The sequence below is a fragment of the Anser brachyrhynchus genome, assembly GCF_964034855.1.
Source record: "Anser brachyrhynchus genome assembly, chromosome: 11".
Lineage (NCBI taxonomy): Eukaryota > Metazoa > Chordata > Aves > Anseriformes > Anatidae > Anser > Anser brachyrhynchus.
The window spans coordinates 4,396,592-4,417,954 of NC_137706.1; the positions used below are offsets into that span (position 1 = coordinate 4,396,592).

Sequence of the window (21,363 nt, forward strand, 5' to 3'; positions counted from 1 at the left end):
GCCACTAAAAATGATCAAATTGTGTGTGTGTATGTGCCTGAGTTCTCTGACAAAAGCTAGCCATGGATTGTTGAGAGGCCAATGTAGCTAAGTTCTTGCTTTCTTACATAGATAAATTGCCAAAGGAAACATTGTCCAAACAGTTCCACTTCAAAGGCAAGACGACAAGCTTTGGGGAACTTGCGGTACTTTCAATCTGGACAATAACCAAGTGTAAAATGTAAAATATACGTGTTTAGGAAGTAGGACACATGCCGTTCAAGACAGGCCTTTCCCATGCTCTCAGACCAGTGCAGCTTCATTTGATGTGCAAATGCATGATGTGTGATCTGTCCTGGCAATGTGCTGCCTGCCAGCAGCACAAACATTTCACAAGCACCCTTTTGGGTTACTTCAGCACGCTGTGTGCGCAGCCTCCTTGGCAACCTCTGCAGCTTGAGCTTTTCTTACAGTGGATTGCTGTGGTGGTTGCACAATCCAGGTTTATTTAGCAGGTCTCACCAAGAGACACCAGGCAAATAAAAACACCTCAAAACTAGCATGGAATTGTAATAGTGGATGACAGATACTGGGATTAAATGTCAATAGAATTAATGTTAAGCCAGGTTCTCGCAACAGATGTCCCAGCCTTCCTGTGTGTTGGAAACTTCTGGGCATTACATCTGGTGGCAAGGGTCCTCCATCACATGTTCATAAATGTCACCTGAAATTGGGCAAAACAATGTTCTCTGCAGTGCTTCCTGGAACTGCAGGTGCGGTCGTAAATAGACATACTGTATGCAGTGCGGGGCAGCCTCTTACTGTTTGATGGAACTCATCCTATAAGACTGTGGAAATGCTCACTGTGCAGAAGCAGTGGCTCATGGGTGCAGTCCTTGTCAGTAGTGGCTTGAGTGGTTTTAAATTTGTTGATACCAGAAAAATGTAGCTGGGGTCTTTACAGTGCGAACAGGCTCTGTTGTACCTGTGCTGGAGGCAGGGGAGAGCTTGGCTTTTATGAGGGTTCAGGATTTAAACTCAGCTGGCTGAACTGCTTAAGAGTTAACCATTCTTAGGAAGCAGCAATATGTGGATGTGCTTTTTCTGTTCCTCTGACAGTAAACTAAGGGGATTAGGGACACCAGGCAACAGCTCTGGTGTCTTCAGCCAGTTGTACGAAGAGGCGAGTCATCTTTGTGCCTCTGTTCCCTGACAATATGTTCTCTGGGGCAACTTCTCAGTCATAGGTGTGCGTAGCCTCTAGGTCTCGGTCTTACCTAACCAAGCATGTGGTGCTAAGCAGTGTCCCGACAGAGCAGCTCTGGCTGCACAGACGGTTCGACCTGCTCTTCACCACTAAAACAGCTGAGCTTGCACTGTAGCCAGATGTAATAATCCGTTGCTTATGTTACCCTTGAATTCCAGTGTGTTAGTTCTGGTCCTCTGTAAAAAATCAGGTAAGTGCTTATGGAAACCAGCATCCTAGCACTCCACATTGTGCTGTTTGGAAGACGAAAGTGGGACTGCAACACCCAGTAGTAGCATATTCTAGTTGCACCTTAGTCCCATGAAATAGTACCACTACTCTCAGATCACCCTAACTCATTCTTCCAAATGGCCTAACTTCAAAAATGCTGCAGTCCCCTGCTTTGCTTCAGAATTCTCCAAGCTTTCTGGCAGAGCCACACACAGTTCTTTGGTACCTGTGTGCTGTCAGTGGACAAAGAAGATACAGTGAAGATACAGAGAGAGTTAATAAACTACGTTTAACAAGGAAAAGGAAAAAAGATGCATTTTATGCAGCTATAGTGTAATGTACTCGTAGAAGTCTGTCTGAATTGGTTGGCAATGCTGATGGCATCTAATAGCTACAGAGGCTTTTCCTGCTTCCTGATACAGAGCGCTCTAGTTGTACAGCACTGTGAGTGTAAGTCTTTGTGGTATAAAGAAGTTACAAGAAAAACCACTTCCTGTGTTGATAGACTTCGCATGCAGTAAATGGAAGTATATGGATACAAATGAAATGTGGTTGTAAATGCAGCTCTCCAGAGCTTGTGGTGTAACCATGTGGAGAGCTATGTTGGTGTCCTGAATTCAGTGTTGTTCTGTTTTTTTGTTTTGTTTTGTTTTTTTCCAGGAGGAGGAGTGCTCTTTGTAAATGGGAACAAATAAATATGTTAGTGCTATTCAAGTAGTGTCCGTATCCATCACTTTGTCTGAAGGCCACGAAACTAAAATTCTGTTTACCTTTGTTCATAGCCTTTTTCCAGAAGCAATGCACAATTATTTCTGAACTCTCACTTTACTATACCTGTATACACATTTATTGATACATTTATTCTTACTGGTTGGGGGTCCATGGGTTACTTATTCACTATGGAGTGAGTTTTGCTTCCTTCCTTAGATGACAAAACTGTGTTTTCAGTGGGTTCCAGAACAACCTTCCTTCCTTCAGTTTTCTTTTAGAAAAGTATTCCATTGCATGCGCTTCTGTAACTGCATGGGGTGGTGAGATGGCTTGCAACTAGGTCAGAGAGACAGAAGGGAGGGGATATGGAAAGTGCTCATTGTCCACTCGCAGTCCCACGACAGTGTTGTGCGTGCCGCTAGTTATGGCAAGTAGAAGAGAAATTTTGCTTAATATATTCCTGACAACCCAGACTTTCTGGAATAGTACTCCTTTTTGAGAATGCAATTTCACTCCTATTGTTAATTTTTGTTCTCTGCTATCCAATCTGTTTTAGTCAAGTTACTTTATCTTCAGTGATTGCCTGTAGAGTGTTGATTAAACCAACAGCATTATTCTGTGACACTGAGGTATAACCAATGCTTGCCATACAATGAAGTAGCTTGGAGCTATTAACTGAGTAGTTACTTTATCTAAGTAGGCACCACTTCAAAAGAGGAATTCTGTTCCTAGCAGTGAAAGTAACCCTGGAATTAAGGGATTGCTAGAGGGGGAGTTGTGTAGTACCTGGCCGTGTGAATTTTACTGGCTGTCAAATTAGCATTTGGTCTGTTCTTTTCCCCTGTTTCAGCATTTTGAAATTAACATAAAAAGATCTGAGTGTTAATTTAATCATCTCTGTGACTCATGTACTGGAGGAAGAAAAGACATGGTAATTTTTTTTTAAACATAATCCAAAACTCAAGCTGTGATGCAGCAGTTTGCAAGGGTGTCCCACTGGTTCTGGTGATTTCAGACCTTCCCCAATAGCTAAACTTTACGACCACAAGGGTGAGGATGAACTCTGGCTATGACCTAGATCTGCAATTCACAAGTGTTTTTCATACAGCTGCAATAATATTCCAGAAAATGTAATTGGCCTTTTACTTCATTCACTTCTGCAAATGAAAATAAAGCTACTGTGAGAGCAGATCTTTTGCTAAGAAAATATTTTTTTTAATATTTGTATAGCTCTGTCAACAATAAAGGAGTCTCACAGTCTAAAGTCTTTCTCTAAACCTTTTTAATGGAAAAAACTTCATAGAAAATATCCTTTTACTTTTTTAATAACATATAACTATATACATGATTAAAAACTGTAACAAAAAGCTGCAGGGACAGGCAGAATGTTTTGTTGGATCCATGCAGATGGTACATTTAAAAAAGGATTTTACAAATCCATGTACATCAAATGGAGCTGCAGTGACAAGGTTGAAAAAATGGCAACTCTATATTATTTACCTGAATGTACAGGGAATAGAGCACAGACATACAAAAGACACAGAAAGAATACAAAAGAGTACACGGTATAAATGCTGTTACCACAGGAAATCTCTTTTTTTTTTTTTTTAAGTAAATAGGAGAAAGGAAATAAAATCTCCTTTTTCACATTTTATATTGCAGTTTAAAAGGTAACTAATTTCTTTATTTGCTGTATTTTGTTTTTCTTAACTCTGACACACACAGTAGAAGTATATGGCATCTGCATTTAACAACTCAGGTATATTTTGATTCATTTCCATGTCTGTGAATGTACTGTCATTTCTGAATAACATCGTGTATACATATTGCTTTGAAAACACGATACACAGATTGACACGAGTTAGAAAATATTGAGGGCTACAACACTACAAAGTGCTGTATACCGTTGTCCTGATCCTGCAGTGTATTTAAGGGCACACACAAGTTCAAATCTACAAGGAATTGCTCAGAGAGTAAGAAAGTTAAGTACGTACAGAAACTATTTGCTAAATCAGGTCTGGAGTTTTCAACAGTTCGTAGTATACACTCTGCAGCCAGGAGAACTGTTACACCTGAGGCCATAACTCTGTCCTTACACCCCACAGAATGTAGCTACAGTAGATGATTTACTGTACTTCTAAAATACATTGTCTTAATTCTAAGTTAAAACGTAAAGTGAAACCTTAAAAAAAAGTCTGGGGAGCTCTACATCTAGAAAGAAGAAGGGGATAATGTTTAGTTCGTTAACTGCAAGTTGGAAGAGATTCTGTAGGCAGCAGGAAAAGTGTGTCAGGTTTTAAACATCTTACTTCTAAAAGATCATGTTCATATTTTTGTCCTGGGCTCAACAAAAAAGAGACAACAATGAAAATACAGTACTAGCCAGGAAGTACACCTAAGGCACACAAGCATGGCAAGGATGGCAAAGCATAATTTAATAAGAAAATAAAATCAAGCTAACTTCTTGACAGGTGGGCTTTCACTAGGTTCTTCCTGTGGTAATGAATACTTAATGATTCTCAGTGTAATCACAAGCAGTTTACTAGCAGACAAATAAATGGAGTCTGTGTGTGCATATACTTGTTTAAAAAAAGTGAAAACAACAACAGTGACAGCAACAACAACAACAAAACTAAGCAGGCAATGAAAGTTGAAATATTCTGTGAAGCCTTGGGATCTGTTCCTGTTCTTAGCACTCTTCCACCCTGTCTGGCCATGCTCTTTTGGCAGGCAGGTAAAGCCTTTTAAGTCCCTGTAAGTGAGGGAGGATTTCTGCTTGTAACAAGCCATAAAATAATTATTAAAATAAGCTTTGAAAACCAAAACACTCTGGGTCATGAAAGCCAAATCTCATGGTATTTGGATTTCATTGTCCATATAATGATTTAGTACCTTCCCCAGTTTAACCTCTTTATGTGAGCATGCTAATTGGAAAGTTGCCAGTATACCAATTTTGGGCTGGTTACTGTTCACAGTCTTACATTTTTTTCAAAACATGAATGGTACTTGATTATGTTGTTTGCTCCTAGCATTTTGGGTAAATCTGGCTTGTAAAGCCCTGTATGAAACAAGAATGTCAGAAGAAGGCAGGTCTGTTTGAGAAGGCAACTTGAAAGCAGTAAGACTTATTTTGTTTATTTAAAGAAGAGATAAATGTGTGTATGCATGCATTTGTATTTACCAGTTTTATAGCTAGAACTGTTATTAAATGATGTCCAATAGCAACTTTATCTTGTTATGGTAAGTTTTATAAAGATGTAACTCTCAAGAGAGTTTCATGAAAGCATGCAGAGTTGGTTTGCATTCCTTATGCAATTATGTGCCCAGTATATATGCTGCAACTTAATTTCTTAAATACATTTTGTGTAATGCTTTTTATTCCTGAGTGCTGGTCTCCATAAAGAATAGAGAGGGTGGCATCATGTGCTCTTCTGCACAACATGGTCTTCCATCATTTTAGGAATTCTTCTGAGGGATCTTTATTGTCACAGTTTTAACTTCAGAATATTCTCTCAATCCACTTTCACCCCTAAAAAACAAATTGCAGGTTCATCTTAGACCAGAAATTAATTCTGTATTGAGCAAAACCTTGTGAAGTGATTCCTTGATGAAGTTAAGATATAACCTATATTTCTAGGCATAGGTTTCTGTTGTACAGTGATTTTGTACTGGTTTTCCTTTCATGCTATCTTTCAGAAAACCTGAATATGAAGTTGCAGGCTATCATGAGGTCAGTGGATGGTTCCAGCATTTGATAAGGAGATACAGAATGATATTAAACACAGAAATAGTTACTGTCCCTTGATGGAACTATTGGAAGTGAACTGATGCACTCTGTCTTTTCCAGATCCTGAAAATGTTCAAATACCAAGACCTACACTACTGACCAGTGAATTTACTGCTTGTATTTGCACCCAAGAAAGAGAAGGTCCAAATAGTACTATGGAAAACGAACTGCTCACAACTGTGGATAAACGTAACAGTGACTCCTAACCCACTGGTCTTTTTTCCCTGACAAGATGTTCAGCAGCAGAAATCAACATTTGCACTTACTGTGAAGAATTCAGCCTGCTCATATTTCCACTAGGTAACTAGAAGACCTGTTTTTGTCCTGGCACAGCATCTTACCTAAGATCCTACATACTTTTAGAAGCTAGTCACTTACTAGGCCCCAGTCATCTGACACGAGACTCTGTGGGATACATGTTCTCCTTTGCGTAAGTGATGCTCAAGAAATGTGTTTCTGAATGCTTTGTAGATTTTATTGTAGTCAGCTCTGGCCTGGCTCATCTCGTAGACAACTCTGCTGAGGTGTAGAGCAGCAATGGAATGGCTTCTTGGGCATTTTGCCTGTCTCCTCGTAGGTACAGATAATTGGACTTTGCTGTGCATATTTTGGGTGATGGAGAAGTGTGTGCTAGTCAAGTCAAAAGTTATGTTCTGCTGGCTGCTGTGTATGTAAAGCAAACAAAGTCCCCACCTCAACACATCCACAGTCCAAGTCCATGAATGGAGGTTCTCTTCTATATGAACTTATATCATGAGGATTCTTTTGCACAAGCACTTACAATCATTTGCTTCTTGGTTAAATTCTTATCCCCGCCCCTAAAACACACCCAATACTGCTCCCTTACTTATATTAAAACTAAAAAGTGCTGACACATGCATATCATATTAGCATGTTTAGTGTTTGACACTGCCTTCCCCCTGGATCCAGCTATGCAGAATTTAAAATCCCAGCTATACCATAAAGAATATTTCAGGGGAATTCCTCAGAATCCCAGTCTAGTAAATGTTGTTTTCAGAATGGAGTGAGGTGCCACTGTTCAAAGCAATTAAACCCTTCAGTCAGCCCCCAGTGTTGCATAGCCTGCTTTGTGTTTCCTTCTATAATGTATGTTTTACACAAAACATAATGTTGGGGAAGGAGTCCTGTGACCTTCCCTGGAAAGTTAATGAATTTGTGCAGAAATACAGTATTTATTTACCATCCCATTTCACCCTACATGCAGTTTTGAAAAGTTTCCAACACGCTTCAACTTGGTAAGCCTTACACGTAGTTGATATCTAACTCACTAAGGCTGGTGTTTTACTAGGCATTTTAAGATTCACCAGAGCCTAAGTACAAGCAAGGAAATGTATTAGTAAAGATTCTTTAGCATGAGAAGGGTTCCGATTGAGTTGGACCACCTCACCCCCAGCTTTCAGGGGAACATCTTAGATTTGTTTCCAAAAGAATGACCAAAACACTTAGTTATTTATCAGACTTAGCTGAGACACAAAACCATTCCTTTATGGCATAGTAGAAGCTGTCACCAGGAGCTGCATGGAACCCAAAAACTAAAACTAGTAAGTCCCTCTGCATAAAAGTTTCTGCTTGATTTGGTAGTGATGCAGCTTGGCTCCAGACATCTGTTGAATGCATTTTTGCAAATCAATATATAACCTGCCTAACAGTATCCAGTGCCTTTGTGTATGTTCCAACTGCCAGTTTTGTTTTCTTTTTTTTTACCTTGGTCTGGCAAACAAAATTAGTTGTATTTATTGGTCTAATTCTTCATCTCAAGGCTTCAGGGCCTTATGCATTTGTATTCTATCTGAAAGTTTGGAAGCAGGCCGTTGTGATGAATTCTAAGCCAAGTATTTTTCTAAAGTTAAAAAGGGTTTTGTGCTGAATAGGATGAAGGGTAATTCCAGACCATCAGAGCAGATGAGTCAGTGCATGTTCAAACAAAGGGCTTGGTTGTCCCTATAGCCTAATACAGGGAGGCAGGGAGCAATAACATCCTGTTCTATGGCAACTTGGTGTCTGTTTGAATTGCAGTTTGGTATCAGGGTGAGAACAAGGTTTGTGTCTGTGAGAGGGAGGAGCCCATAGGTCAAGTTTGCATGATGCTATCCTTTGGTTGTAGAGGTGTGAGGGAAGGGGAACAAATTGCTCTCCAAAAAGAAATTATATTACATACCCTCCTCCCTCCCTCGGGCAAAGAGAAGAATGGTAGAAAAAAAGAATTACAACTCCAAGGCCTTCTCCTACTTGCACTTCTTTTTGGAAATGCAACTATGCACTGCTGTAGCTCAGAGTCATACAGAGAATAATAATTACCATGACAGTAAATGATAAGTCTGAGGTAGAATGGCACCTCCTTCCCTTGAAGGTACTTGGACAGATACCAGAATTCTGGGGGACTTGCCTGATTTTCAGTTCAATGTTACACGACTCAGTTACTGATAAGGAGCTTTAAAGAAGTGTAAATGTAAATGAATCACTCCTTAAAAACTCCTTTGAGAATAAAATAATATTATACTTCTTTAAGAATAAAAGAATATTGTAGCCTTAAGGTAAATAGAAATCAGTTCCATTTTGTACAAGAGTTTGGGTTCTCTATTGGTATGCACATACTCTGGTACATTTTGTGGGGAGTGTAAAATGAGCATAGCACATCTCAACTTTCTGAGTTCCTATTTTCCCAACGTGTGATAAAAATCTGTGAATTTTAATGCAGGAACAAAGTAAGTCCCAGCTAATATGTTGCTAGCACAAATACCACAGTGGTAGAATTACAATCTGGCTAAAACATCATATTAGCTTAGCAATGGCACAGATATGTATGAACACTTTCTTGTCTTATTTTTTGTTCTTTAATTACCAGACTCAATATTATTTATGCTGTAAAATGTATCACTTAAAAACAGGGATCTAAGAAACCTTGGCATTTTAATAAAACATATGCAGATATAAATTGGGGGGTGAATTAGAAGGTGATATCTGATCAAAGAGGTTGTGAAGGGGGTAAAATAATTACTCATAAGCAGGTTTTCAGGCTTCTTGGTGTGAGAGAGATGATTGCCATTCCAAACATTGCCTGTTTATGGTGAGTATTGTCAAAGCTGTGGCTGAGAATCAAGTGTACAGCTATCACAGACTTTACATTGGGAGCTGGGGTGCTGCCTGATTCCGCCTCTCCTTCCCCCCCAGTTTCTTTTGCAAAACTCTACAATACTAATATGTGAGTATTTTGCTTGCACAGTTAACCTCCCTGAAGTCAGTGGGGTCACTCTTGGGTGTCAGGTTACTCATGTGCTCTTTCAAGCTTAGTAGTTTTAGAATATTTTCACAATGATAAGAGTTAGATGAGCTGACATATTTATGCCAGTGTGAGATCACCTCATAACTCATGAATGTGGAGAATAGTATGAATGTGTTATTCAAAGTACTCCCTAATGAGGGAAAATATTTCAGACTACATAGAGCTCATTTTATAGATCAAGTTGTATACTTCAACATATGTAAAGTTTTAAAGAGTTTGACCTTACTTTAGTTTTACTGCTGAGTTTGCCATTAGCCATAAGCTATTTTGAAATCTTAGGTGAGACATATCTGGTATACATGCCTCCTGCACAGAAATTAATTGAATCCTTTGTATGCACAACCAATCTGGGGCTGACGCAATTGCTAAACATGCTTGTGATTGTAATGAGAACTAAAAACTGCTAAGACTTTCAGTGAGGTACATGGGACAGTATTTGAGAAGGGAGCTCTGTCTCAAAATATTTGTAACTTTGTTCTAAACGGAATAAGAAAAGACTTTGTAATGGAAGGTGATTCTTTCTAAGGGATATAAACACATTGGTGTATTGTTCTGTAGGCCTGATTTCATCTAACATTGTTGATAATTCTGGAAAAGACAGACACCTTTTAAATTAAATTCAGATGATCCTATACTAATAAATGTAGCAAAAGGAACAGAAAGGAAAAAAATTGCAAGAAAGCAAAATACATGGCAAAACAACTCTGAAACAAGTACGACAAATGAGTCAACAAGCATAAAGCAAGATATGAAAAAGAATCTTTCTGGAAAATTGCTGATTAATACAGAGAAGGAAAACTTGGAAAACACAGGTTTCAGTTTAAAAAAATACTCAGAAATTTTCAGTGTCTTTCAGAATAAGAAAGGACTCCTTGTAACTCATTTTGTTGTGTCAAAATAAATAAATAAATAAGGAAAGAAATGGTTTTACCATATAAATCGTTTGCATTTAGAGCTGGCAGTGGTTATGAGTCATCTTATACTATGCCCTGATCCTCTGATGGGACTATGTCCTGATCTTAATTTGCATGGAAGGATTCACTAATGTTTGTTAAGTTGTAAAGCTCAAAATAGTTTAGAAGACAGCCGTGTAATACTTACATCTCTCTCCCATTGCCAGACATTTTGAATCCTCCAAAAGGACTTTGGGCATTTAAGGCATTGTAGCAGTTTATCCTGTAACAGGAAAAGGCATTAAGTCCAATTGCACTGTCAGACATTTGGACAACTCAGGAGATACTGAAACTCATGGAGCTAAGGATACTGTATAGCTCTTAGTAATAACAAAATGGTCTCTTGTTGAAAAGAAAGGAGGGACTTATGCCACAAAAGCAACGTTCTACTCCTTGCTTTAAAGAGAGTGGGATTTAGCTTGTGAGGACTGGAGGAAGGCACTGAACACCTGGATACAGCTTCAGTAATGGACTGTTAATCTGCTGACAAATTTTAGTGCCAGTTTATAACACAGAGCTATTAGGTTTGAATTTGTCCTTTTTCCACCTGATTTCTCTCGGATCTTTAGTTTATCCAGGCTTGACATATCAAATTGCAAGCTATTAAACTTTAGAAGTGGCACTTCCTACACCTAAATACAAGACAGAAATAGGTGTCCCTTTGGTTCCTTAAGGTTGTAGAAAATACACAATTTCTTATGCCTTCAGCAGAAACCTCACAGGCTTCCTCTGCTCCACAGAAAGGATCATATACACTCTGTTTTGTTTTAGGCAATGCTGTTCAGCAGTGTAACTGGAAGGTCATGCTAACAGAAAGCAAGGCACTTTTCCACTTTGAATAGCATTCAGCTGCAGTGAGCAGACTGACTACATTCTCCAACAGCTGTTCTGTGTCTTGGTTAGTGATTCACCACTAGGATGGTCTAGATAAACACAAAGACAAAGGGTGCAAAACCGAGGTAACATAATGATAATGAGCTAACTCTTTATCTCTGAGAGCAGGAGTGTGATAACTTCTGCCTTACCAGACTGTCCCAGCCTGCATTGCTGAAGAGACTGTCAGGGCTTTGTTTATGTCATTTGTAAAGACAGCAGCTACCAGCCCAAAGTCAGAATTGTTGGCTCTCTCTATAACTTCATCCATGGTTTTAAATCTCAGTATTTCTTGAACAGGCCCAAAAATCTGCAACAAAGATTAATCATTAATTTGAAAAACAGCTCACTCAGAAGCATTTTATTCCTGTTCTGTTCTGCTTTTTAAATGGCCTGCCCTCTCCTGTTTTACTCTTTACAGATTGTATTAGTAGTAATAGCTGTCTGTAAAAAAGCGTGAATTTCCCAAAGCAGTCATCATAGTGAAACATAATTCATTTCTTCCTTTATCTTGTCTTTCAAGTCTGAGACTCTACAGCAAATGACAAAAATTAAGCTTCTTTATACAAACTGATGCTGTCAGTTGCTCTATGAATAAGTTCTGAGAAGATTTTACTCTTTTTTTTTTTTGGTATAGTGGTCATTTTCACTCTAAAGCTTTTGTCTCAAGAAATAAACAAAAGAAACAAAATCATGTTTAGGACATTCTGAAATGATCTTGCCCATGTACCTCCTCCTTGGCAATCCGCATGTCATCTGTTACATTGGAAAACACCGTAGGTTCAATGAAGAAGCCCTTTCTTCCTAGCCCTTTACCCCCACATTCAAGTTTTGCTCCTTCAGTAATGCCACTTTGAATCAGTTCCAAGATCTTGTTGTATTGTTTTTTATCAATCTGAAAGAGAGAAGAAGCTGTTTGACTTGCAGGCCATGCACTTTAGATAATCAAGCCAAAATAATTTTTTTAGGCAAGTCATGTCCCAGAGAGTAGCCTCATGCATATTTTCACTGTTTGAGTTTGAGAGGCCAAAGATCTACAGATAGCTGCTGACTGTAACCTGGGGCTCAGTCTTCTTCAGGATGTTTCCCTGTATGTATGTGGCTCAACCCACATTGTTGCTAAGGGAGATGGTTTATAAGAACAAACAAACAAGGGCATTATTTTTTTGTCCAAAATTAACTTCTTGACAGTGGTATAAGCCCAGCTGGTTATTAGTATCAGCAACATCTTTTAAAGATATATTTGTAATTCTGACCATCTTTTGCTTACAGTTCTTTCTTCTGTAGTGCTCTACAAGCACAGTTACAGTCGTAGACAATTCTTGACAATAAGTGCCTGCAAAAAGACTTTTGTGAGCCTTTCTCCTATGAATGGTAGCACTATGCAATTCGCAGCTGTGTTTTGGGGGCTGAAGAGCAGAATCTTGCTGTTAAAACTGTGGGGTGAACTTACTGATATTTAAGATGAGAGTTTTCACTAAACAGAAGACATCTCTGATCTAGGATTTCAAGTGAATATGCACAGACTGAACTCTGTTGTGTTAAGAGTTTAAGTGCTTCTGGGCACCTGGGCACCTTCTGGGCTGCAGAGCTGAAGCACTGTTCATTTACCTGTGGACCTTGTTCTGTAGTTGGGTCAAAAGGACTCCCCACTACTCTCCTCTTTGCACGTTCTACACTTCTTCTTACAAACTCTTCATAGATTGATTCTTCCACATAAATCCGTGAGCCTGCAGTGCAGCATTGACCTTGATTGAAGAAGACTCCTTGGTGAGCTTGTTCCACAGCATAGTCCACTACAAAACCAAGACAACATGGCGTTGCTCTGAAACATCATAGACACATCTGCTGTTGTACCAATGTTATGGGTATGACATAGTGTCACATTCCCAAAACTTCAAAGCAGAAGTAGAATTTGGTTAAAAACACCAAAACACTGAACAATACATTATTGTTGTGCCAGGCCATAAGTGAAGATGATTAATTTCATTTTTTGTTTTAATCCCTGTGAAAATAGGAAGTTTTAATACATTTTAACATGTCTGAATTTGATTTTTTTTTTTTGGTCACTTTTGCCAGCCTGGACTGAGCTATACTAGGGGGATATTAGGAGCATTACAACTGTTTCAAAAGCACCAGATTGCAAGGGACCACTTGGGAGTTCAGGCACCATCAAGTTAAAGAAGTGTCCGTAGATAATACATTCTACATGCCATCCCTTGACACAAGCCACAAAATACAGCTTAAGATCCCACTGCAAAAGTTAAATCAAGCTACAGTTGTAGCAGTCAATAGAAGTAGGACATGCAAAACAGCTTCAGCAATCTCTTGCACATTAACAACATGTAATTTATTAATGAAAACTCTTAAGAGGACCCTAGGAAGTGGATTGTGCCCCATGCTATAGAAGTCTGTCTGACTTAAAGTCAGTAGGGGAGGGGAAAATTTGTTTCTCATCTTATACTTGCAGTTGATTTAATCCTGTGTATGTGAGGACTATGGTTAAGCAAGTACTTGAGAGAATTTAACTTTGATAATGGCAAGAGTTACCCTTCCCAAAGAGACAGGTTATTTTTCTGCAAGACAGAAATATCTTCTTGGCCTATACAAGTGACTAGGTGAGGCTTTAAAAATACAGGCCAATTATGGAACAATCAATCCCTGATTCCTGTTCCAACTTCGGAGGTGCAAGCAACACATCCAATATTCAAGCAGGAAAGGAAAAAACAGCCATATTTAGACAAGAGCCAAAATCTCCCACGGCATATAATAGCTGACTAGAAAAGCATTTGGGCCATGTGGCACTGAATTTATCATCAAAAAGTGATGACCTGCAGCACCTGTTATCAGCTGTAACACTTTGGAACATTGTTTAAAGTATAATCTTTTATGGCATAAACAAAGCAATGATGCTTTACTTTCAGCATGGCCTAAACAACTCCATCTAACAGCAGTGTCTTATTCTGCGTTCGGCATGGCCATGGAAAAAAAAATGATGTGGGGTATTCCCTGGACCACATTCAAGTTTTCCCAGACAGCTCCATGGAGACTAAAAACAATAGTGGATAGAACTGATTAACTGATGTTTCTTTCTCTTAGCAAAGTTTGGCACCATGAAGGGGCTCTAACCATTTTTCTCTCTTTTTCGCGTGTGTGTGTGTGTGTGTGTGTGTGTTTGCGTGTGCATGAGCACTAAACTTCAACAGCTTTGTCATGCTTTCTGCTAACTTTTGGCACACAGTGTTCCTCAAACAGAACAAACAGCTCCTTTGGAATCGTGAGCAAATTGTCTGCTGTTCTTAAATAATCAGAGCTTTGAAGACTGAATTTCAGGTCAAGTGCTAGTGGTTGTAATTATGGGAAGGCCAGAGAGCTTTAGTATGATACACTGTGGAACAGACGGTCCTGGGGAAGACTTTGCTCTTCCCTGTGCCCTGTTATTCCCTTGTTGCCTGCAACTTCTCACCAGGTCTTCAACCTTATTTGGCAGATTCAGGTCACAGATAAACCATACCTCTGTGTGGCAGCTAGGAGTGTTTGTCCTTCCCCTGTGGAAAGGGACAACACAGACATGCTCCCAGGCTATATTACTCTACTAGAAGTGTTCAGGTGATCCAATCTGAGCTAGTAGGTAAAGGACATTTGAGATGTGATTTCTGGTGGGAGATGGAGATGTGTAACTGGAGTACAGGGCTGTAACATCTGCACCTGACTCTGGTTCACAGGAGCCTTTTTTGGTTTACTAGGATGACTATGCAATTTAGACTCCTAGCTTGATAAAACTTTCTTAAGTAGAAATGACTTCAACTCCTGAGAATTCTTAGTCTTTTCCTAGTGTTTGAACATTGATAAGTTCTGAAAATGAATATGGGATTGTAACCAGCTCTTGTAATTCATGCTATTCAGATCATTCTTCTGTTCACTTTCTATTTTTAAAACTAAAAGACCAAATCAAAGTAAGTTCTCAGAAAATGCAGTAGGTAGAGTGTGCCTGCACACAGCCTGAAACAATAGGTCAAGGCAAGGTGTGAACTGTCCCATTCATCTTAATGGGGTGTTAACGTCAAAACCTCCTGCTGACGATTTAAATATCAACATTGTTAACTATTTCACTGCTGATCATTTAAGCAGAAACTTCCAGTTTGTGTTTTTATCCTGTTCTAAACTGCTGTCCTGTACCTTCAGGTGCCAAAAATCCCAGCTGCACATCATTCAGTTGCCAAAATCTTCAGCTCCCTGCTGACAATGGCATTGAGGATATTTCAATACACAGTTGTTCAATTGTGAAGATTTTTTAAATGGAAGACTCTCCATTTATAGCTACCATCAAAACAGCTTAAAAAAGTACTGCACTGGGTAGATTAGCCACTCAAATGTAAATCAAAGCCCTCCCTTTTTATGATTACTATGAATCTAACTATCACAGAATTTCCATATTTAAAGCACTAGGCCACCTTGCTGTAGAGTTTAGAACAAATACATATGGGACCTTGATTTTGATTAACACCATATCCACGTGCTTGGTTTTAACTGTTTTTCTGTTTTGTTGTCCTCTGTGAATCTCTGGGTACAAATGTTGTCTTTTTATAAAACTACCACACCCCAGGCTGTTCCTGTAATATCGAAAAGTGCAATTAGTTACAGCTATATTGGTCCATTTCACTTTGTCTAAAAGATAAGCCCTAAAATGAAAATAGAAAAGCCACACAAACATTTAAGAAAAATGTGGAAGTGCTGACTTACAATCCGCATCTGCAAAAATAATGTTTGGGCTTTTCCCACCCAGCTCCAGTGTAACTCTCTTCAAATTACTCCTTCCAGCTGCTTCTTGGATCAGCTTCCCAACCTGAAAGGAAATGGGGACACGTTTTACAGGCAATGTAGTCATACAGTTCACTTTAACAGCCAATGCTGGACATCACTGGAACTGAGCCTTAAATAATCCAGCAGGTTCTTCAATCTAAACAGATTCTCATAATCAGTGGACAGCTTTCCAGTTCTTTTTTTTTTCTAGAATTGGAGAGGGGACAAGGCACAGCACAAGGTGTTCGTACCCTTCATCCCTTTGTCTCTATGCTAACATGGTTTCAGCTTTATTTTAGGGTGCTTTAGGAGGGCTGAATTAAAAATCTGAAACTGACATAGCTAGAATTACTTCCATCCAAACTACTGCCCTGTTCACAAGGTTTTACATACCATTGCCAAGAGATTTGGTTATGTGATTTTAAGTTTCATGTGGAACAAAACAGATCTGATACCACAGTATGTATTAAGCCTGTACTAAGCTTACTACTGTTCATTAGTAATAACTGTTATCACGCTTCTTTATATAGTCCAGGTATTAGTTATCCCAAGCGATGAGTGTTAGTAGAATTTATTTCACTCTTACTACTTACAGTTTCTAGAGTGTTAGCCAAACTGTGGGAGGGCATTTGTTTGCTTCAAAATTTGTTTTTCAGCACTTAAAGTTTTAAGTAATTTGACACTGAAATCATGATTGAGAATACATCAGATTCTGAGGAAATCTTCAGCCTCTTCTGCAGGATTAGCAGCATACAGCCGAATACCAAGCAGGGCAAGAAGTTAGAAATGCACCATCCCAGATCTGACCCTCAGCTGCACCACAGATAATCTTAATATGGGTTGAGGAGGTCAAAAGCACCTCTAAATATCTTTGTAGATTGTGGGGTCAGCTGGAGCAGAATGCAGCCCAATGAGGAAATTGGAGCAGCCTCAAGTTGCAGATCTCACCAAGAAACATGAGGGTTGAAGGAGTAGCAGTCTGACAGCTACGTATTTGACATGTTTTGTGTACCCTGTACAGAGGGGGCATGGCATATAGTTGGAGAGGCAGCTGTATTCTCTGGAAATTCTCCCCTCCCTGGATCAATGAGTGAAAAATAAATCAGATTCTGTACTGTTGAAATGTAACTGTGCCCATACTAAGGAATTATCACAGGTAGATTTAAGACCAGACAGTAAAGCACAGGATTAAGTGTCTGTTTACTACTGATAAACTTGAGAACTTTTATAAGTACTTTCTTTCAAGTGGGACATCTTTTAAGATCACATGGAAAGTTAGATGTGAAGTGAGATGTGAGTGAGTCTGCAGTTGGACTTCTTTCTCTAGTATAGTCTATATACTATATACTGTAGAGTCTAGTATAGTCTCTAGCTGATGAGATTTCTCAGTTTTCTATTTCTAAGGTCAGGTGAGTGGGATTCCTAGCAGTAAGGGGTTAATTGATGAGAAGCCAAACCTACTAGAGAACTGAAGTCAGTCTGCTGGAGAAAGTTAAGTCAGCACTGGAGTAATCAGAAAGCAAATGAAACAGAAACCAGGGCCCCCCCAGAAAAAAAAAAAAAAAGAAAGAAACCCACCCCCACAGGATAATGAAGGAATTGTGAATGACTTCATGTACAATTGTGATTAACTGTGTATCTGGTGATACCACAATTGTGTATGAGAGGCTTTTTATTTATTTATTTATTTTAAAGAAATTAACATTAGCTTCTTTTCTTTACCCCTGTACTGATGGAATAGAGTGTTGACATTATCACAAAATTCCTTGCATATCCCCTTAATTGGAGCTGATTTTATTGCTGTGTTTGACTGACAGCCAGAAGTGAACATGAAAAAGAAGGACCTTTCCTGCCCTCTACTCCCACTACTTATATCAAGCACGTCATCTGCAAATTCCAGCCTCTCAAACTGTGCTGGAAATGTACACTAAACCAGTGAGAATGCTGTGTTTATAGCCAGTGCCAGCCAATGCCATTCACACCCTCACTGCCTTGAACCTCCCTCTCTCAAAGAACAACAATCACCACTTTCCCCACAAAAATCCACAAAGAGCAGAACAGACTGAGGAAACCAGAGCAAGGTGTTCAGCCCTCCATCCCTCCCCCGCTTCCATTCTACCACTTCAATGTCAAAACTGTTCTGTCTGTAAATACAGACTTCAAAAGAACTATATGCAAACAAGTGACTGGCAAATATGCAAGTCCAAATACTGTGAATGGCAAATACTAAAGTCCATGAGGCTTGGAGACAATGGCGTTAATTTGAAAAAAATGTGTCCAGAGTACTGTTATACAGGGAGGTTATTGTTGATTTTGCATGTATAAACTTAACAGCCTCACTGTATCCTTCCCATCAGAAATCGGCGTAGACATGAGGTTGGTAGGGCTCAGGCTGCTCAGCATTTTTCTTCACTGTGCTCCTTTTGTGCCCTATATACACAGGTTGAGAAAAGTCTTAGGGAGGGCACCGGAGCTGTGATTATTTAGCGACAAAGACAGCCTTTTGTAACCGACCCTCTCTTTATGGAGAAAGACAGCATGAAAGGGATAAGTGATAGTGTTCCAATCTGTATGGTCTTTCAGTACATGCTTCCTGTGGCGTCTCTCAGATATATCTGTGAGCTCCCAATAGGCAGTACAGACTTGCAAGGGAACACTGGAAGAGAGGACTCCCCCACAGATAATGGAGTTGTGCATTTATTCAGCAGGAATGTTGGCAGAGAAACCCCTGACTCCCCATCCTTGTTTTGAATAGGCTTCAAGATTGATATCAGGAGTATCCCTGGATAGCTTGTGAAGTACCATAACCTTGTAAGCTGCATGGAGTGTGAGGCAGATGTAATTTGGCCCATCTCAAAGAAAACAATCTGTTACTCAGAACAACAACAACAACAAAAGATTAAAGAAACATTTTGGAACACCCCTGTGCAAAAACAGCTTCTTGAAGAATAGTTTCTGGACTGTGAACTGTAGAATGTTAGGAATTGAGAGTATATTGTGATAAACAACACTTGCTTGTTGCTTATTTGTACATTATGTGTACATTCTGTGTTGGAAGTTTAATGTCTCTTTCAAGAGGATGCTCATGCAGTCATTTTAAATACTTCTGTGCAGAAATTCAAAAAAAGTCTATTGCCTTTTGTGTTCTCTTAATTCTCTGTTTTCAGACAGAAATCAGTATCTAAATGGTACAGGTGTTTTTGCCTTTTAAAGCACTGGAAGTCTCACAAGTCAAAAGCAAACCTTCAAGGTTTGTGATACTTCCTCTACATCTTTGTCAGAACCTCCAGCTTCTCCTCTGCTCTGAGCCTCCTTTTGTCACAGATACATGTTAAGCTATTGGGGAACACCTGAATCAAAGGGAACAGCAGCTTAGATGAATGGCAGATAATTTTCTTGCACTCTACCATAGACAAGACTGTCAAGGGTTTGCTTTGTAAATTAAAAGATTCCATGAACAGTGCAAAAACTGATGGAAGAAACACAGATCATCAGCTACGTAGATATTATAAGTAACTGGGCTACCCATCTTCGCTATTATAGTGTTCTTGGGTTATTGGGAAGGTTTCTGAAGAATGGTAAGTGTTGTAAATTACAGGAGATTGATAAGGTTCTAGGAGACGGTATGATCAGATACAAAAATTCCTCTGTTTTCTAACAGAAAGTCATCGGTGTTCTGGCAAAACTTTCAAACCCATGCTTCTACTTAGTCTATGATGTTTGTATTATTATTATTAATTTTAAACCCAGATTATATGAAAATGTAACATTTTGGGACAAGGATGTTTGGGATGTGTCCCCAGATTCAGCAGAGACAAGTGTCTCTGTTAAAATGTTGGCATGAAGAAGAGCAGCTTTATTTGACTGTGCAATGCCCTGTGTGAGGACCAGCACTGAAGAAAGCACAGTGAATTGTTCAGCACGTGAAAAGGGAATCCCAAACAGAAATCCCTGGAGAGACTCCTAAGCTATAAGTGGCTTATTTGTTCCTTGGGTAAATACTGGCCCTGTGGAAGTCTGCGGCTAAACTCTTACTGACTGAAAGGGTTTGTACATCACCCCATTTGTTTCAGTTTTAAAAAGGCACATCCCTTTGACATAATAATTGTTGTAGGCCATAGTCATCCAAGGACAGTTCCCTAAATTCTTCCAAAATTACCAAGGAGGGAAAAAGGGAAGAACAACTTTTAATTCAGGAAGCATAGTTGTCCAAGATATGATCAAACAGGTTAAGCAGAAGCAAGAATTAATATAATAAAGAATTAATATAGAATAGAATGAATAAATGATAATATTGCCTGCCTAAACTATTCTTACTTTGAACAGGGCATGTCTGTAGCATTGTTAGCTGTCTCAAAACAGGACACATCACCTTTAGGATTCTTGTTGTTGAAGTGGAAAATGTTAGGATGTAATTCCTGATGTCCAAAACCAGCATGTGATTGTATGATACAGGAGAACTGACACAACTCATTACTAGTGCAGTAGGTATTTTTTCTGTCTACATCATGCATTGTGACATTCATATCACTTTGGAAATGAAAGGCGAATCCTGCTGAGTAAATTAGAATCAGTGGTAATACAGCTGTTAGCTACGAACATTTGTTTGGCAAGAATCAACCTCGACGCTCCTGTAGTTTGCTTTGATGGTCTCTCTAGTATCTTGTTGACTAATGATGAGATCATGGTTTGTTAATCTAAGTGCATAAAGAAAACATTCTGCCAAGCAAAATGCAGACTTCTGTTTTTTTTTTTTTTGAAGTTGTTTATAGACCCTTCGTTTACACAGGCATCCAGAACAATTTATTGGATATTTATTTGGGTTACTCCACAGAACTGCATGGACATAGACCTGAATCCTATCTTTAATCTGTCTGCCTTTTAATGGGTCATAGTTTGAACAAAGTGGAAAGCAGCCACTTAGGATAAATTTCTAGTTGGCCAAGGCTTCAAATATTTTGTGTACTATCTATGATTCTCATCTCGAGAGCATCTGACAACTGGAGAGAGTTGTAAGCCACTCTGATTTGGAGGTAACACATTTGTTTTTTTGAACAGAAGTTATTAGAACTCATTACACTTTTGCAGCAAACAAGATTTTTAATCCAGTCAGTCCTTTAGATGCTCATTTTCTTAGATGCATAGCTTCTTACTCTCCATAATCATCTCTAATCTTAAATCCAAAACAGACTGTGCCTAACTATTCCATGTGCACCAAGAACTTATAAGTACCCTGTTCCAGTTCAAATGGAGCACACATACAGGCACGGCCAGACAGCTCATAGCAGTCAAAATATAGCTGTATTTGCAGTGACTTTGTATTCACAGTCCTGTGTGAAAATAAAGGCATACGAAGAGTAAAGCAGCTTCTTTATGGCTGCTTTTCTATACTATTTGTTCATCTTTTACTTTTCACTACTTTGCAAAAGTTCTTTCAGACAATAAGAAGGTAACTGGAAGGTGAAGAAGAACCTCA

The 21,363-nt window shown here is 39.0% G+C and overlaps 1 protein-coding gene and 1 long non-coding RNA gene across 4 annotated transcripts in view; one reads left to right on the plus strand and one right to left on the minus strand.

Annotated features, from left to right (window-relative positions):
* Positions 1–21,363, plus strand: part of LOC308176258 — a 68,391-nt gene that overhangs the window by 19,413 nt on the left and 27,615 nt on the right. For all 3 annotated transcript variants that reach the window (XR_013938180.1, XR_013938181.1, XR_013938182.1), the window contains exon 2: positions 6,015–6,254. This is a non-coding gene — a long non-coding RNA (uncharacterized lncRNA). The remainder of the gene's footprint in view (positions 1–6,014; positions 6,255–21,363) is intronic.
* The window catches only part of ALDH1A2 (aldehyde dehydrogenase 1 family member A2), a 56,378-nt gene continuing 38,447 nt past the window's right edge, over positions 3,433–21,363 (minus strand). The window contains exons 8-13 of the mRNA XM_080551798.1: positions 15,828–15,930; positions 12,696–12,880; positions 11,815–11,979; positions 11,237–11,394; positions 10,360–10,434; positions 3,433–5,696 (exon numbers count right to left, since the gene is read on the minus strand). Of these exons, the coding sequence (XP_080407924.1) occupies positions 5,624–5,696; positions 10,360–10,434; positions 11,237–11,394; positions 11,815–11,979; positions 12,696–12,880; positions 15,828–15,930 (759 nt within the window). The 3' untranslated portion in view covers positions 3,433–5,623. The remainder of the gene's footprint in view (positions 5,697–10,359; positions 10,435–11,236; positions 11,395–11,814; positions 11,980–12,695; positions 12,881–15,827; positions 15,931–21,363) is intronic.